The sequence below is a fragment of the Paroedura picta genome, chromosome 13 (assembly GCF_049243985.1).
Source record: "Paroedura picta isolate Pp20150507F chromosome 13, Ppicta_v3.0, whole genome shotgun sequence".
NCBI classification, from domain to species: domain Eukaryota; kingdom Metazoa; phylum Chordata; class Lepidosauria; order Squamata; family Gekkonidae; genus Paroedura; species Paroedura picta.
The window spans coordinates 20,680,266-20,698,949 of record NC_135381.1 but is presented as its reverse complement, the minus strand read 5'-3'; the positions used below and the strand labels follow the sequence as shown (position 1 = coordinate 20,698,949).

The window sequence follows — 18,684 nt, the reverse complement described above, 5'->3', positions numbered from 1 at the left end:
CCAACCAGAACCCAGAGGTCCCTCTCACCACCAACTATGTCTCGCAGATGTCAAATCACAGTGCAGTAAACAATATACAATTGTGTAAAATTATGTTATACTATTAAATGTTATTTTACTGTTATGAGTTCTACTGTTAGAAACATTATACGTTCTTAATGACGATATTTCCTTGTGTTGCACCATGAATTTCACTGTAAACTGCCCTGGTATATAATATAAATGTAATAAAATAATAAAATAAAACAAACTCATCCAGCAATTATTCCAAGCCCTTCGATTTAGAAGTCACGATGGTACATATAAAAAAAATCAACTTGAATCAACAATATCCATTCAAGAAATCTGTGGATTTCTTACAATATTTGGGTTTCCCCCAAAAAAATTCCGCTTCCCCCCAAAAATTCCCTTCCATCACCTGAAGCTAGCTTTGATTTGGCTGCTGCTGTTGACATAACCCTTGTATTTCATGGACAGCGACAAATCTCGGAGATCGTACAGCCGGATTCGAGAGTCATTTGACGTCACTAGGATCTGGCGGTGGGAAAATGAAATTTCCTTTCAGTGGAGAGAGTCAACAAGGCAGCAGCATGTCAAACAAGACAAAAAACAGACCTCCAGGCTCCCTACCTGCAGTCATCTCTAACATAGCGGGCTGGGGGGGGGGGGGGAGAGCAGACAGAGCTTAGCCTTTTCACATTTTCAGAGAAGCCATTTTGCATAATATTTTGCAAGACATGGGGCTGTGATGGGGAAGGAAAGACATTCTGCATACACCTAAAGACATTTGTCTTGATCAATGTGTCTGCAAGTTATCCGGTGGGGTCTTTTTCCCCCCCAACTTGCTAATTGTACAGCATCTACAGTGGAGGTGCTTTAAGCACAAAGCTAGGTAGTCTGAAAACAGCACCAACAAATCTACCACCTTAAAAATATATAGTTTAGTAATTTTAAGAGTAGAATACCACGTGGGTGTCCATTTACAAAAATAATTGTGTCTTTTCCCCTTTATATTATTTTGCTGACATCTGATCACACAGTAAAATATTACTACTCCACAGAAATAGGTAAAGAGTCTATTTAATTTTTTTAAATATGAGTTTCAGTTCCTCCTTGTTAGTTTTATAGAGCTCTAGAGCGAGCATGCCACGTGTTTTAAATATACAAACTGAGATAAGCAGATACAGTTGGAAGTTATAAAAATACAGCTGAAATAACACAGGAAAGGCAGAATGTGGAAGGGACTGTTTCAGCTATACCTCTGTAGGTTTTTTATTGTGCTTCCTTATTTCATCCTACTTTTCCCTTACTTAACACCAATTGGGAGTTCACACTTCACACCCATAATGAATGAACTGATTACTCTTTGGATTGGATTTTGATTTGAACCAGCCTCTCTTTGAGAAGCATCTTCCTCCACTTCCACTGCATACATAAAGTGGCTTAATGGATTTTACTTCCCTATGAATCTGATGAAATTAGCTCTGACTAGCAAAAAATTACTCTGGAATAAATCTACCTAGTCTTAATGGTGCCACTGGGCTTGTGTTTAATGCAAAGGAAGAGAGACATCTAGAAGAAGAGTTGGTTCTTATATGCCGCTTTTCTCTAACAGCAGGTTTTTCAAACTGGCTTCCAATCACCTTCCCTTTCCTCTCCCCACAACAGACACCCTGTGAGGTGGTTGGGACTGAGAGAGCCCTGTTACTACTGCTGCGTCAGGACAGCTCTACCCGAAGGAGTCTCAAAGCGGCTTACATTCGCCTTCCCTTTCCTCTCCCCAAATCAGATGCCTTGTAAGGTGGGTGAGGCTGAGAGAGCCCTGATATCACTGCTTGGTCAGAACAGCTTTATCAATGCTGTGGTGAGTCCAAGGTTACCCAGCTGGCTGCATGTGGGAGAGCAGGGAATCAAACCCACCCTGCCAGATCAGAGGTCCGCGCTCTTAACCACTACACCAAGTTGGCTCTTGACACCAAGCTGGCTCTTGGTTGGTAGGCACCACAGATCCTACCAATTGGCTGTCCCTGGTCTACAGCTGGTAATAAAAAGACTAGGTGGAATTACATGGGCAACCCAAAGAACTGGAGTGATGGCAAGGTAAGAGAAGGCCAAACCTTATTTTCGCCTGGCAGAGGCTCGATTCCAGTGATTTTCCTTCCAACTCGATTGCGTCCTCTGGTGGACCGCACATGTATTTGCGTGTGATATTTCAAATGCTAAGGAAAAATAAATTACAGAGAGAAGCTTAATTTGTGCACCTATGAGAGTTCAGGAAAAAGAGCTCTGGTTTGGCCCAAAGTGGGTTGGGACACAGAGGTAGTCTGAAGGAAAAGCTGATGGCGCTGGTGGTGGTTGCTGGAGAAAATATTAGTTCTCAGCAGCAGCATGAAGCCAACACAAAAAACCCTCTGTCTGGTTCCCTTATGTCAGGGGTAGTCAAACTGCAGCCCTCCAGATGTCCATGGACTACAATTCCCATGAGCCCCTGCCAGCATTTGCTGGCAGGGGCTCATGGGAATGGTAGTCCATGGAAATCTGGAGGGCCGCAGTTTGACTACCCCTGCCTTATGTCAACCAATGGTACTGAGCACTAACCTCTGTGTCATAGAAGATGCACCGGCCATCATAGGTGCCGATCACTGCATATTTCCCATTTTGGCAAAAATTTGCAGCTGTGATCAGCTTGGTCTGCCCGTCCACTTCATTCCACAGCGCCACTTTTTTGTCGGGAATGTTCCAGAGGCGGAGCTTCCCATCCAAGGAACCACTCAAGAAGTACCTGTCATCCTAAAATAGGGCAGATGATACCACAAGGAACAGAGTTAAAAGCAATGCTCTGGGATCTACCGGCCCGCAGCGGCTCCCATCACAACCGGAAGGTGAAGTCAGAGATCAGCAGGCACTGTGCTGGTTGACAAATGCATGGTGAAGATCCCATACTCAGCCTCCCAGCTCTCCTTGTCACAGAGAACAATGCCTGGGGCTAGCTGAACAACAGATGTGCTCTAATGCGTGGCCCGATGCACGTGGTCTGCAACAAAGATCCTACTTAATTTAATAACTGCAGTGTCGTGCTGTGTTCTTGCATGCGCACAACTCTTCTGCTCAATCCATATTTAAGATTCAAAACTAGGCTAAAAACCAGGTCAGTCCTTGAACCAGGAGTCACTTACCCTCGGATGGAATGCAATAGCAGTGACAAAGTCAATGTGCTGGAAACAACACAGGCACTCCCGCCTGGATATGTGCCACAGCCGGACTGTCTTGTCCATGGAAGAAGACAGCAGGAAGTAGTTCTGGCGGGGCACAGAAACAGCATGAATTATTGCAGATTTATAAAGGGCAGAGGGAGTGCTCACAACGAATGCAATCCTCTCTTAAGCCCTGTCCGCTTAAGCCCTGTCCGGGTGGGAGAGTGCTCTTGGCATGCCAGAGGGTTCAAATGAAAAGCATATGGGGAGAAAACAGCAGCCCACCAGATACTAATAATGCCCTGGGGACCAATTACAGCAAGATGTTCAAACGGTCTGCTTAGGAACAATGCCCCAAAGACCACTTGCCCACCTCCCTGAAACAGTGAAGCGACTGAATCAGCTGAGATCCAGACAATCACTGGCTCAAAATCTCTGCTGCAAAAAGCTCATTAGGGGCTCCAACAACAAGCTACTCCCTCTCAGCCTCAATTCTCAACAGACAATATGGAGATAATAGAACCGGCCTATGTTACTGTGGGAAGGAGTAGTGTGATGTACATGAATCTGCTTTGAACAATGAGAGCACAGTGCAAAATGCTAAGGATTATCACCACTGATTTTCAGCTATAGTCAATGTTAACTACATTTTATGGAGGAGCCCCCATCCATATTGTATATCACAATGTAATCTTATTTTATGGCCCTCTAGGACATGATATAAGGATTATTTGTTCAGAGAACGGGTTCATTCATAGCATTCTCACCACAGTGGTGTGACAAGTGAAAAAAAAACAACAAGTTTTCCTTGTTTCACTTGCATAACTACCCTCTCAAGTATGCCTTGGGTTGCTACCTCTGCTTCCTCTTATACCGTGTGCTCTGCTTGACAAGCCATGCTCTAGAGCAGGGGTAGTCAACCTGTGGTCCTCCAGATGTCCATGGACTACAATTCCCATGAGCCCCTGCCAGCATTTGTAGTCCACGAATTGTAGTCCATGAATATCTCGAGGACCACAGGTTGACTACCCCTGCTCTAGAGTATATCATCTATGACATGGCAACTTCACACATTTTCAGGCGTTTGCAGGCCCATTTTACAAAGGGCTACCTCTGTTTATCTCCCTGTCTTGTGATCCACACCAAAGTGTCTTACTTTAGACCATGACAAATCAAGGAGGTCTGCCGTGTGTCCTTTATATTTGCAGAACGGCCGTTGACGAAATGGCGTATTTTTATCATCAGGGTCCTCATCGGTCCCACTGCAAACCTATTAAGGGAGCAATAAAATACAAAGTTCCCAAGTGTGTTTAGAACCAGCAAATGTTTTCTGAAAGCACAGATAACCATATCTTTTATCATTTATCTGGTGTATTTATGCCTCTTTTTTCAGATGGATTGGTTAGTATCAGACCTATTGTACTTGATTAAAACCAGTTGCTGGGATGCCCAAGTCCTTTTTTTCTCTTTTGTTTTTTCCCTTTTCCTCCTAATGAAAGCACTACCAGATAATGCAAAATCTGTTGGGACTAGGTGGACCACTGAGAAGCTGGGATTGCCAGGTGGTAGACAGGAGGGCTGGGGGAGCTTCCCTAATGCACCCCTGGCCACGTTCACTCCAAGAGAAAATCCATTTACTGCAGCAGAGCTCTGCAAGGACATTCTCTCTGTCCAACTCAAAGGGCTAGTAACTTGCTTTAAATAAAAGCAGAGCTATGATACTGAACCAGCTCCCACTACACAAGACATTCATCTTTATCATCCCACAATACTGACACTGGTTAATTTTTTGCTAAGGGATAAAGACCAACTTATTTCTAACAGGGAAGCAAAATCCCTTTACATCTCTACTTGAATTAGATTGAAAAGTAATGGATAGGTAATGGACAAGCCATCTTATCACTTGGGTTAATGGACAGTTCTAGAAGACTTATTGCTTCCTTGTCCCTGCAGTTAACTTCCTTGAGGTTTCTTCCCCATTCTTCGTTACATATCATAATCCTCCCCCCCCACCTACAATAACATATTATTTGTTTCCAGCAATACATTGTTTTTAACATTGTTTTATTATCTTAATATTTTATGTAGCAATGCTTTAGTATTTTTTCACGACACACATCGATAAACGTTTATAACTGATTGCAGTTTCTGTAGATGCATTATTTATATTGGTCAGTCGACCGAATAAACATACTGACTGACTGATACTGAACCAGGAACTGCCAATACACACAACATGCCATAAGTGGAGATGCTTGGAGGTGATCTGGAACACTGTAGCAAAGAACACGGGAAGTCTGCATACATGCTCACGTTGTCGGCATGCTTCACACAGACTCTCCCTACACTGGGCTTCTTCCTGCTGTCCAGCCCTCTTCAATGCTTACAGTGTCAGCCTCAGCTTTGAATAAGACTATAAAAAGAGTAATCATCAGGCTAGGTAATCCAGGCTACTTGCATTACATTTAATTACCTTCAGCATTCAAATTCGAGGTTGCCTTGAGGGAGAATCATTAATTACTCAAAATGTTAGGAGGCAAAAAAAAAAGCAAAGCTCTTAATTAACAGCTCTCTGGTTAGCCCTGGATTATTCTCTGCTTCTAAGTTTTGCCTCAGAATATATATGTTTGAGGAAGAGCTCTGGATCAAAAGGTTTTGGAGGTTCAACACTGTTAAAAACCATTCAGGACTCCATCACTCTACAGGTCAATTCTTATAAGCCAGCCCTCGATGGTCGGAAAAATGAATGGCTCAAGCAATTAATTTTCTCTATTCCATACATCATCACCATTATTATTAATTGCCATATTCAGGGTGGTTTACAGTAGGGTAAGACATTATTTACATTTTATACTAATGTTATATTACATTACAATATTAAAACAGATACTGAACCATTGCCTGCTCTCCAATCATGGGAGAGAAATAGGGGGCTTATGCAGATGATCCATTCAGTGTCAGAGTGGGGAGTGGATACATCTTGCCTGTAATGCACATGACAACCAGACTCCTAACCATCCCAGAAGGAATTTTGTAAGGGTGGGAGGGAAATTGTCAGTCAATATGACAAACCAAAGCGCCTCTTGTGGCGCAGGGTGGTAAGGCAGCAGAAATGCTGTCTGAAGCTGTCTGCCCATGAGGCTGGGAGTTCAATCCCAGCAGCCGGCTCAAGGTTGACTCAGCCTTCCAAGGTCAGTAAAATGAGTACCCAGCTTGTTTGCTGGGGGGTAAACGGTAATGACTGGGGAAGGCACTGGCAAACCACCCCGTATTGAGTCTGCCATGAAAACGCTAGAGGGCGTTACCCCAAGGGTCAGACATGACCCGGTGCTTGCACAGGGGATACCTTGACCTTTACCTTTATGACAAACCAACTGTGAGGGGTGCAATATTGCCCGACCCATGCCCTGAGAACAAAGAGGCCTGACTTACCCCTGCATCATTATCTGACTTGGAAGAATTCAAACTTTCCTGAGATGGGGAGGGCGATACTCGGCCTGAAACACAAGACACAGAGCAGTCTGAAATGTGAATTTTCAAAGCACAAATAATTTCTTGAGGCAGACCTCGACTTCCTAGCCACAGTGGATGCACCCAAGTGAGGAAGAAAGCCGCACCTTCTGTGTTGTACTTCATCCGCATGTTATTGAAGTAGTCAAAAGCGTTCTTCAGCACCCAGATTCTCACAACATTGTCTTGTCCGGCTGAAGCCAACAACCTGCCGCAGTGAGAAAACTTCATTGTCCAAACTGCCCCCTGTTAAAGAGAAAGGAGTTTATCACCCAGTGGAAATCCGTCAGACCAGGAGAGCTGCTCCAGAAGTATGAGCTCCAGGAGGGCAGCGTTGAGCTGAGCCAGGCCCACCAGCTCTCTCAGGGACCTGAAAAGGTATAGTGTGGTCTGCTGAGGAAAACAGGAAAAAGCGGGCAAGTCTTGTCCACCAGACAAGACTCCTCCCACAATCCCTAGGACTGTACAGGCCCCCACTCCCATTTTTGGCAACAGCTCAGGAAAACTGTGCTGATGGTTAAAAGTTTCGAACATTTACTATGCAGAACTTCTCATCAAATGATCTGAACAATATTAGAAACAGCGTGATACAACTTAATCATTCTGCCCCTGACAAGGACTACTGTTACTCAAATGGGATTGTTTGCCTGGTGTTCCAACACCCAATGAAGGGCACAACGGAGAGATTCCAGAAGCAGACAGAATTTTATTCCAGTAAAGGGGAACTCGGTGACCAAGACACAGGAATTCCATTAGGATACATTTTAGACATGCACAGAGGTCTTTCGATTACCACACACATATTTGCTTATCTAGAAGTACATTTTTTCAAGGACCTTATCCTTATGTGACAAATTTGTGGTTTTCTGTAGACTGAGCAAAAACAAGGTTCACACGAATATTTATTTATTTATTTATTAGATATTTCTTAGTTCCCCTTAGCTGAATAAGCAAGCCTGTTGATGCAGAGATATGTTCCCAGAGATCTGTTCTCTGGCATTGCTAGACATCTTGCCCAGTTTAACACATCCTACTTTGTACAATAACCTTTTACCCATTAGCTGAAGTTAGTCAAAGCTAAAGTTAGCCTATAAGCTCAAGCTATGCACCCTTAAAATGATGTTAGCTTTTATCAGACTTACCACCCTACAGGCTTACTAGCTTGCCTTTAGACCTATCAGAGGGGTCTATTTTCGAGAGCAGACAGACTCAACTGCCGGCATCCAGAAGGGCAGGGATATCAGCCTCCCACTCCTTGATTCCACCTAAAGCAGAAAGGCCAGCCTACCATGTGTTCTCCGCTGAGGTCCTGAACGACTTTTACTTGCTCGAAGTCAAAAGGCCCCTTGAAGCCGTGAGCTGCTTTGAATTTCACCGGCCTTGTGTACGGCATCCCTTCGTCATCACTCGAGGAGGGATCATCTTGATCGGTGTGGAAAACTAAGAGATTGAAGATATACAGAGTCTGTTCATATGATTACCGTGCCTGATCTCCTGTAAAACTTCCGGCATCTCAACTCTGAATGTGGGATTAAAACAAGGGTGGGTCAAATTGAGGCCCCCCATATGTCTGTGGACTACAATTGCCATGAGCCCCTGCCAGCATTTGCTGGCAGGGGCTCATGGGAATTGTAGTCCATGGACACCTGGAAGGCCAGTTTGACCACCCCTGGATTAAAACATGTGTATCAGTTCTAAACACAACAGCTGATTTTCATATGCTGCTTTTCCTATCTCATCTTTTCTGACAAGACATTTAATCTGTAACAGTGAAAGCAAGCTTACACAAATGACGGCGACTATTCATATCTATAACTAAGTTGGAGTTGGATCAAGACAGATAGCCATGTTAGTCTGTCAGAAAAGGACAGTGACTCACTCATACCCTGCCACAAATTCTATTAGTCTTTAAAGTGCTCCTGGACTCTTAATTTTGGAGTGTATCATTAGTGAACCATAGTGGAAATTCAGGAGTGAGGAAGAAGAGGAGTGATTTTAAGGTCACTGACTGAATTTGCAGCAGAAGTAATGTTTGGATCAGGCGCCAACTAGAAAAACAAATAAAATACTCCTGCTTATTAAGCATCTTGCAAAAGCTACCGGTTCTCTCCCCTTGCCCCACCCCTTCTTTTTTACTAACCTTCGTCTCGAACGCTTTTCACTTTATTGACAGCACGCTCCCCGTATTCTTCGGCCAGATGCCTTGCCCTCTTGACCGATTTGCCCAAAAACTTTTTAAGCTGTGTCCTTGGGAAAAAAGTTTTGAAAAACAACACAGCTTGAAGACTTTATTGTGAGCAAAAAAAAGGAAACAGGTGCATCCCTCTGCTACCAAGTGAGCTCAGTGCTGATTCCTTTTCTGTTCTGCTGTCCTTTGCTTCTGATCATCGGTATTAAATAGAACTAAGAACCACACTGAGTATCTCAAGAAGCTGTCCATCCCACAGCAAACACCACTCCAATGGCAAAGTGGTACTCAGGAACCAGGATACGATGTCAAGCATGCCAGCTGAGTGTCCCTAAAATGTTCTCAGTATACAGAAGGAGGATACTTCTGATCACCAGCCAGATTACAGGGAGTCCCTGTTGTCATCAAACTCTGCTTACAACTAGGGTTGTGCATGGTGACGTCTGAATCGTGTGTGTGCTGAGTTATGCACTGGTGCCTGCACCTCCCCTTCCTCCCATGGTGCAGCACTGGCTGCGTCAGCCTGGAACGGTCGATTCTGACAGTGAATCACTTGCTTACCCTGCTTACAGCCTTTACAAAAGGCATCAAAAGTATTTCCCACTTGATCCAGCAATACAGCCTTGTATGTAAAGAAAAAGTGGGGGTGGCACACAAGAAAACTCGCACTAGGATCCCTGAACTGGTGCCAAATCTTCAGCGGATGTCCCAACATTTTCTCCCCCTCAATGAGTGACACCCCCTCACTTACGCTGCCTTCCGTGCTCACTCTCTTTTTGAGAAGTGCCTCAGTAACACACCGACACATTTCCTCACTTCCCTTCAAAAAGGGTCCGACAGCTGATTGCTATCTTACAGAAAATGTGTTGGGGTAAAAAAGAAAAAAAGAAGGGTGAGGGGTCCCTTACGTTTTCTGTTTTAACCGTCCACCATCTATGTCGCTCTGCTGAGACTGCATTTTGTCTTCGTCATCAGATTGGGCCCCGTCATTACTGCAGGCAAACAAGACAGCGTTTGAGCATTATTGTGCCAAACATCTCAATGGAACCGCGGCTGAAAAGGAAGTGCCCACATCCTTCCTTATGAGCAAAGCTGAGGCCACCTTAGAGAGAGCGGCCATTTGCCTGGGCCATCTGAGGATCTCCTTGCCAGACCACGCACGGGCAACTGCCTGCAGCTCAGCATGAAAGCTCGATGTCTAAATACTGGAAAGGGGGGGGGGGAGAGGAGGGGAGAACCCATGAAGAGATTCTCTGGTGGAACTAGGCTCTATTTTTATACTGAATTCAATGAGGGCCAATGAGGCTGCCAGCTAGTTTGCTCCTTCCCCAGCATTTCCCCAGAAATGGCTCTTTAGTGTAAACAGCAAGAGGGGCTCTGGTAAAGCTCTGCTTCTAGGCCCTTAGTCCAGTGCTTCCCAACCTTTTTATCACCGGTGGCCGGTCAACGCTTGACAATTTTACTGAGGCCTGGGGGGGGGGTAGTCTTTTGCCACCAATACCTGAGCGCCTGCTCCACTTGCTTTCCCACTGGTGCCCCTGACTTCCTGCCACCCGCTGTGGGGCGTTGCCAGCAGTAGCTGCGCAGTGCCACACCAAGGGGGAGCCCCAGCCATGGCGGCCCCTGGAGAGCACCAAAGGTGAGCCGGCGGCAGAGTGGCAGGGCAGCCCCCGAGGCAGCAGCCTGGAAGGAGGACGAGGAGGAGCTGCAGCCCGGTACCGACTGATCCACGGACCTGTCCCGGTCCCTGGACTGGGGGTTGGGGACCACTGCCTTAGTCGGTCCCTTCCTATTTCCAGTCTCAACTAGGGCATAAGAGCAAGCAGATGAGGAGCACGAGAAAGACAGACTCTGCCAAAGCCTCTTTTGGCCACAGTGTAAGTGATGTACAACGAACCTTTGCACTAATTGTAGCCTGGCAAGTCAAGGGTCTGCTGTACAGGGTATTTGTCTATTCTATAATCTCAGTGGCCAGATGGGAAACTTAAAAAAAAATACCATCCTGGCCCTTCAGCTACCCACCCGACTCAGAGCGGAGCATCAGATTTTCACAGCTTTATTTTTATTCTCATTCTGCTCATTGAATTTACCACATTATCTGTTTATTGGATGCATTTTACTGTTTATTTGATTGTTTTTCTAAAGGTGCAATCCAGTTTTAGGACACTGTTCGTTGCTTTATTTTATGGGCCTTTATTTACTTATTAGATTACTATTACTAGTAAATATTACTAATATTTACTTATTAGATTTTTATACCGCCCTTTGCTTTTATTTGCTGTGAATCTCACTGAGAAAAGTGGATGATAAAGTTAATAAAATAAATCAGTAAATAACATACCCAAGAGGGTTGGGTTGGCCAGACAAGCCAACCTGCTGGTGCTGGCAAGAGGGTGTAAATTCATGCCAGCACCACCTGTTCCAAATAACCATCAGCTTGACTGTCCTGTGCACAAATCATGTGGTTTACTGGGATCTATGGCTCAGATCCTCTCTTTTTGTTAATCCCAGGAACTTCCTTTGAACCTCATCAAACTTAAAAGAGATTTCACATATCCTAGTGGCCCGATGGGAGATATCACACACAGAAACACCGCCACAAGGAAATAGAATCATAGTATCATAGAATCAGAGTTAGAAGAGACCTCCAGGGTCATCTAGTCCAAGTCAACTGACAATGGAATAAACCACTACTAGATGGCAGTTGCCATTCTCAGTTCCTACCTGACATACTCCTTAGTCCGCCTCATGATATGCAATGTCAAGGGGTTGATGCCTGTGGGCAGCTTCTCCTCTGCCAAACTTAGAGGGATCTCCTCCCCTGTGTCAAGATTCTTTATCATGACACTGGCCAGAATTTCCTGCACAGAGAAGGAAGAAAGGAGAGATCATCGGTAAGGCTTACCTAATACGAGGAGCCTTATGTTGCCAGAAGAGCCCATTTTCAAACCCATTTTCTAAGTGGAACATCTACTTTCACTGTACATGGCTTGAGAAAGGAGGAACACATGACCATATTTATATACTGTCATAAGCCCTAAGCACCTGTGACTGGAACACAGATTCTTTCCTTGTTTATCTTCACCTCCAGTTCACTCCATTTGTTGCTCCCTTGTGACAGTATTTAGACTGACAGCTTCTAAATCAGGGACCTGTCTTCCTGTACTCGGACAATTAGCTGGTGTGAGACTGCCCGGCTTGTAGGGAACATGGGTGCACATTCTGGGATCCATCAATTTACAGAGTTCACAGGCCATGGCTTTGGTAACTCTATGAGAAACCATCCATGCCTGTTAACCAGGAAACCAACATGTGCAAAGCAACATGTGCTTCTGATGTATGGGATGGGGAGGGGATGCACACATGGGGGATCATATGCGCACATAATAATCTGGCCACAATACTGGATAATACAGACCTTTAGTCCCTCTATCAGGTTTGGTCCAGAACAGTCTCTTGACTCTGTGCCCTGAACTCACAGAACAGACAAGATAATGCCAAGGAATTATTCAGTAAATAGCATGGCTGCCAGTTATTCCTGATTCTGAGAACTTGGGAAGGAAATAGTCTATGTAGTCTATGTAGATGGAGCCATGGCTCAAGGGTAGAATGTCTGCTTTGCACTCAGAAGTCCCAGGGACAACCCCCAACATCTCCAGTTAAAGGTTCAGGTAGGTGATGTGGAAGATTTCTGCCTGAGACCCAGGAGAGCCACTCTCAGTAGACAAGATGGGCCTTGAAGGATGAATGGTCTGTCTCAGTGTAAAGGCAGCTGCATAAACACAGGCATAAAAAGGAGTCTTATGGCACTTTATAAAGACTATACTCTTTTTCTGGAGTCCACTTCCTCAGGTGCAGGGGGAAGGGGGGCGATCAAGTGCTCTCAGGGTAAGTCAGGGAGGCCTATTCCTTCGGCTGGTAGGACTTCTGGTCCCTCCCCCCCCCCCCCACAAGAGAAGCAACGGGACTGAGGCCCTGCATGAATAGCAATGCTTTCCATTCTGCAACTGAAAAACTTGAAAATGACCAGGGAGCCTAGAGTTCAAAGCTCCATCCTGCCATGAAGCTCAGGGGGCATTCTTGGGCTAGTCATTCTCTCTTTCTCTTTGCCTAATCTATTCCACTGGGCTATTGGCAAAGAAAAAACGAAGGAAGAGGAAACTATAGGTTACAACCCTGAGCTCCTTAGAGAAAGTACCAGATAAAAATTTAATATATACACAAACAGTTCCATCACACCCTCTTGAGGCCTCCCCAAACAGAGAATCCCTTTGTCCTTCTTATAATCATAGGAAAACAAAACATTAGACCAGCTTGAGGAGGCATCCCCTGGGTGAACAGGGACCCCAGAATTTGCCCCGCCCCAGTCCCTGTCCTTGGCAGCCTGGCCCCCTCCCCCAAAGAATACCTCATCTGTGAGCTCCCTGCCAGAATTAGACCTGGGTCTCTGAGGGCCGATGACTTCACTTGCTGTCGTCTGTCCATCGGCTGGTTTCCCGTTTTCCTGCAAATACAGATGTGCATTTACTTAAATACAGAAACGAAAGAGAACGCATCATGCCACTAAAATCCCAGTGCTTTGACCTAGTTTCCAGCATATTAGATACCATAATGGGATTTCTAGAAAGCAAAGGCAAAACTCAGGTCCATAAAACACACAGCCTAAGTATAAAACTGCTGCAGTGCTGTAAGCAGATTATGCCTAGCTCTCACAAGCAGGAGAGAGGATGCTAAACATGTTTCTGGGATATACTACTGGGGTGATAGTGGGGGGAGAGCATGAGTATCAATGCCTCATTATTTTTAAGTGCCCCCTACACAGAAAACAAAACATGTGAAAGCAGGGCGGAGCACAGCCCTTCCCTATATATTTTTCCCTATAAGAGGATTATAAAAAAAACAACTGAATAGCACTAAAAAAAACCAACTGATCCACCTGTAGTATGAAGTGGTACCATCCAGGCTGACTCTGGCGGGTGCCCTGTGTCGGGCCATTTTGAGAATAGAACATTTTTCCTTTTATTCGCATAAAGTTGCTTCTTAGCAATCAAAACAAAATCCGCAATGTGCAATTACCACCTTAACAGCCACACACCCCTTCCCCCAAAGTCCAAGCACACAGACAGCAAATGATATATAAAAAGCACTTGCCTCGAATCCTTCTACTTTTGCACCAAGAGGAGAGGGAGGGGAAAAAACACAAGGGCAGCACAACATTACTGACAAGAAAGGCATTCACTTGGGTGTTCAACGGTAGGAGTGCAAGAACCGGGGGCGACTGGGGTCCAAATCTAGGCCCGGCCTCTGGGCTGCTCTCCAGGGAGGGGATCCTGATGCCTGATGTCATCCTGCTTCCATTTGTGCTGGGAGGAAGGGGATCTTGATGCCTGCTCCTTAGCCCTTAATTGCAGCCAGACTCTAAAGTAGGATTTCCCAATATGGTGCCTCTGGATGCCCCATGGTGGCTGTGTTCACCTTCCCTGCCACCCAGGTGGGTGGGGTCAAGTGGGGCTTTTGCCCAGCAGGGCTTCTGATTGTCTGTGCTGTAGCTTCAGCCGGGGATAGTCAACCTGTGGTCCTCCAGATGTCCATGGACTACAATTTCCGTGAGCCCCTGCCAGCATTTGCTGGCAGGGGCTCATGGGAATTGTAGCCCATGGACATCTGGAGGACCACAGGTTGGCTACCCCTGAGCTACAGCACAATGATCTTCACTGCATTACTGAAAGTAAGCTCTGTGCGTGAGAAAATGGTTTAAAACAACACCTTAATCTAAAAAGGCATCATGTTGAAAATGTTGAAGAGTCACTATGAACAACATGCGTGACCTCACTTCCAGAGGTTTTGTGGGCTGCTCCATCTCTTCTGTGGCCATTTTGAGACTGCACCCACCATCCAGCATCAGAATTCCAAAGGCGCTTGCGCACTCAAAGAGGGTGGGGACCCCTGCTCTAAAGGAAGGACACTCAAGTTCCAGGCTATGAGTTCAAAGCAAGGGGCAAGGGATATCCGACCCTGGCACCTTCCAATCAAGCACTGTCTAGAAAGGGGGGGAGGAAGAGAGAGGCCACGGCAGTGTATGTAAGGAAGATGACAGAACCAGAACAACATGTAAACAAATTATTTTTTTGCCTCTCTCTCCCTCCTACCAACTTGGCTTCTGTGTTCTCTGCCATGTCCTTCCCCCTTCTTATTTTGCTCTATCAACAGAGCCGTGCAATTTGGTGGCCACCTGGGATGATGCCAACTGCAGTCCCCAGGTACTTTCAGCAAAGTTGCTGGCTAAACAAGAGCCTGCACCAAGTGGCACATGTTCCACATCGATACCCAAGAACCACAGTTTGGACACTCTTCCTGAGCCCTCTTGTCCCACCTCCAAGTGCAGGTGAAGGCATATAACTTTGAATGTTCCCTCATGCCAGGTTCATCCAGCTTGAGGAGAACCAGCCCTTCAGATGAAGGATTCTAAGACCAGCCTTCTATCTGATGTGCTAATTTACTATGTACATCTTTCGGCATGGACTGTAAAGGACATATTCCAAAATTCAGACACACAGGGAATACTCAGAACAAGTCATCGCTTCTGAAGGGCAGTAATCTATGCAGTTTTCTGAATGTAAAGATCAACTTTTAACATACACTTCTTGGTCCCTCCATCCTATTTCATTCCCTTGGAAAGCAGCTAGGCTGCTGCTAATTCTAGATGGGTAACTATCAAAATTCAATTCCAGCGAACCTTCAAAAAACAACAACTATTCCGGCATAAGCTTTTGAGAATCAGAGCTCACTTCAGCAGATGTACCCAAGTAACAGAAAGATGGCGGCGGGGGAATGTTACAAAGAGGGACCACTTTAAAACAATAACCAAAGAAAGATCAATCCATTTGGGGGGTGGGGTGGGGGGTTGAGGACCAGTCTCAACTGCTGATGATAGCCAAAGCAGAGTTGGATAGAACACCAAGATCAGATCTAATAATCCAAGATGCTGAGTAACATAGGGTAAGATGGGCCAATTTAACTGCTGGGCTGTTGCTGGCTTACCTGGGCTGTAACGATTTTGTCTCCACTTGTTGCGCTAGCGAGATCCAAAGAAGGCTGAGAATCTTTGGCCATGGAATCTGAAGGTACATTGGGAGATAAGAGCCCACCAGCAGAAAAGGCCTCTCTGGGAACTGCAACGAGACGGGACCCATTAATGAGGCAGGAAATCGAGGCTAAATACATCTGAACCAAGTATTTCACAGGCAATTGCGCTTTCACAGAACTGAAACTTGCCTTCAAGACCAGGTATCTTTTGCACCTCAATGTCCAAGTCACTTTTTTTCTTCCTCGGCGGTGGAGCGGGTCGTGCTGGGGGTGGTGGTCGGGGAGGGGGGATGCTTGCTGGAGGGGGAGGGCGCGTGGGTCCAGACTTCTTAGTGCTGGCAACTATGTCTGGCTCTGTGGTGAGCTGCCTTGGGGGCTTGGCTGGAGGCATCTCCTCTGCTGTGGAGAAATCTTTGGGAGGCAAGAAATCCAAGGCTTCCTGGTCCAAGATCTCTGACTGCCTTGCATCAGCATCATCCTCCTGCTTTGATTCTTCTTCTGGCTCACCGGTTTCTGTTGCCCTGAACTCCTGGAGCTTATCTGCAGGTTCTGCAGGTTTATCAGTAGCTTCCCCACCTCGATGTTCCGCCGGTGCATCATCACGAGGCGGCAGAACCTGCCTGTGATCCATTTCATTTGCCTGGAAGTGTTCCTGAATGGAATGTTCTTCATTATGTCCTTCTAAGACCATTTCTGCAACCAACAGTTCAGGAATTTGCTGAAGAATATCTGCCTCAGATATCCAGGCATTGGCATTTGATGGGGGGTCAGACAGCTCCTTTCCTGCTGGATCCAAAAAATCATCCTCCAGTTGGCGTGCTTTCTGGCTCTCTTCTATAATGGTGTCTATTATCTAAATGGGAAAACGGACAGCTTATATGCAGCACAGACAAGTCAGCTATCCCAGAAAGATCACTGCCAGAGTCTAGCCAGGGGTAGTCAAATTGCGGCCCTCCAGATGTCCATGGACTACAGTTCCCATGAGCCTCTGCCAGCGTTCGCTGGCAGGGGCTCATGGGAATTTTAGTCCATGGACATCTGGAGGGCCGCAGTTTGACTACCCCTGGTCTACGCCAAAGGTTCCCCAATGGTTTACTGTGAGAGAAGCATGCCTTGAAAAATTAAGGCACTGTGCTGAGCACCCTTCATACAAAGGGCAAGTCCTCTGCAGCTCTGGAAATGCCACCCTAAATAGGGTTACACCCTACAAATCCACTGAAGACAAGTGGGCTTAGAAAGGTCCTACTGTGCTTAGAGTTACACTGCAGGTTTCCTTCTTCCAATACAGGGGAAATATTGCCGCTCCAAGGTAGGAACGGCACATCATGATTCTGCAAGTCAGCCCATGCTTCTGCTATCAGGTTTAGGGGAATTGGAAAAGCAATCCTGTTGCCTAAAAGATAATTGGGGGGGGGGGCGGGGGAGATGCTGGATTTCAGAGGCCTTTTAAACTCTGCTACACAGCAGCAAAAAGGATAGCGAAATGGAACTTCCAAGTCTGGGGGCAATTTTGTTTTATGAGCTGATCAAGAAATTTATATTTTAGCTTGTGGGGGGGGGAGAGTATGATTTTAAGGCAGTGCACAGATTCAGATAACCTTAACCAGCATAAAAAGGCAGTGCACTGCAGGTATCAAGAGCTTAGGAAATGCTGATGTGTGCAAAGCAGAACTCCTCCCCCAAACTGTCTTTTAAAGAAATAACTACACAGGGGCTATATTTTCAGATAGTGAGCAAACTACAATTCTGTTTGTGACACCGGCAGGCCTGAAGTATTTGAGCTCATCTGATTCCCCTCTGCTACTCCCTCTTCCTCATACAAGGATCCAAGAATGAAGATTTCCTGGTTTAAGAAGTCTTTGCTCTAGCCACAATTTGCTGCAACACCTGAATTTGGACACTTCCGCACATCAGGGCCTGTTTCCTGAGATTCTAAAACCAGGATATAACTTTGGTATAGAATCCTTGCTTATAATGGAGAGAACTACAATCTGCCACTTTTTCTCAGACATGACAATACACTGCTGTATGTTTCAAACCCTTGATTTCTGCACCACGCAAGAGATGGGAGGAACAAAGACTTCATGGATCATTCTCTTCACAGATAAACATCTGAACACTGAAATGATACCATCTCACTTTTTATGCAAAAACTTTCATTAAAAATTTTTTGCATTTTAAATCGACAAATTTAATACCATTTAATAAATTCAACCCCCTTCAAGGATCGCTGCCTTGTTGTGGCAAGGGGGCTTGCGTAGTTCAGTGAAGCTATGAGCTATACCGTGCAGGGCCACCCAAGACGGACAGGTCATAGCTGAGAGCTCTGACAAAAGGTGATCCACTGGAGAAGGCAATGGCAAACCACTCCAGTATCTTTGCCATGAAAACTCTATGGACAGTTCCAATAGGCATAACGATATGACGCTGGAAGATGAGCCCCTCAGGTCGGAAGGTGTCCAATATGCTACTGGGGATGAGCAGACGGCTAGTACGAGTAGCGCCAGAATGAATGAAGCGGCTGGGCCAAAGCCGAAAGGACGCTCAGTTGTGGAAGTAACTGGTGGCGAAAAGACAGTCCGATGCTGTAAAGATTTTTATTCCATAGGAACCTGGAACGTCAGATCCATGAATCAAGGTAAGCTGGACGTGGTCAAACAAGAAATGACAAGACTGAACATCGACATTTTAGGAATCAGTGAACTA

At 45.7% G+C, this 18,684-nt stretch overlaps 1 protein-coding gene across 3 annotated transcripts in view; it reads right to left on the bottom strand.

The window, feature by feature from the left end:
* The window catches only part of WDR44 (WD repeat domain 44), a 39,047-nt gene that overhangs the window by 5,167 nt on the left and 15,196 nt on the right, over window positions 1–18,684 (bottom strand). For all 3 annotated transcript variants that reach the window (XM_077307579.1, XM_077307580.1, XM_077307578.1), the window contains exons 4-17: window positions 16,168–16,831; window positions 15,934–16,064; window positions 13,301–13,396; window positions 11,617–11,753; window positions 9,801–9,884; window positions 8,845–8,951; window positions 7,993–8,144; window positions 6,812–6,950; window positions 6,627–6,691; window positions 4,351–4,464; window positions 3,177–3,299; window positions 2,599–2,790; window positions 2,118–2,219; window positions 419–534 (exon numbers count right to left, since the gene is read on the bottom strand). In XM_077307579.1, the coding sequence (XP_077163694.1) occupies window positions 419–534; window positions 2,118–2,219; window positions 2,599–2,790; window positions 3,177–3,299; window positions 4,351–4,464; window positions 6,627–6,691; window positions 6,812–6,950; window positions 7,993–8,144; window positions 8,845–8,951; window positions 9,801–9,884; window positions 11,617–11,753; window positions 13,301–13,396; window positions 15,934–16,064; window positions 16,168–16,669 (2,060 nt within the window). In that variant the 5' untranslated portion in view covers window positions 16,670–16,831. The remainder of the gene's footprint in view (window positions 1–418; window positions 535–2,117; window positions 2,220–2,598; window positions 2,791–3,176; window positions 3,300–4,350; window positions 4,465–6,626; window positions 6,692–6,811; window positions 6,951–7,992; window positions 8,145–8,844; window positions 8,952–9,800; window positions 9,885–11,616; window positions 11,754–13,300; window positions 13,397–15,933; window positions 16,065–16,167; window positions 16,832–18,684) is intronic.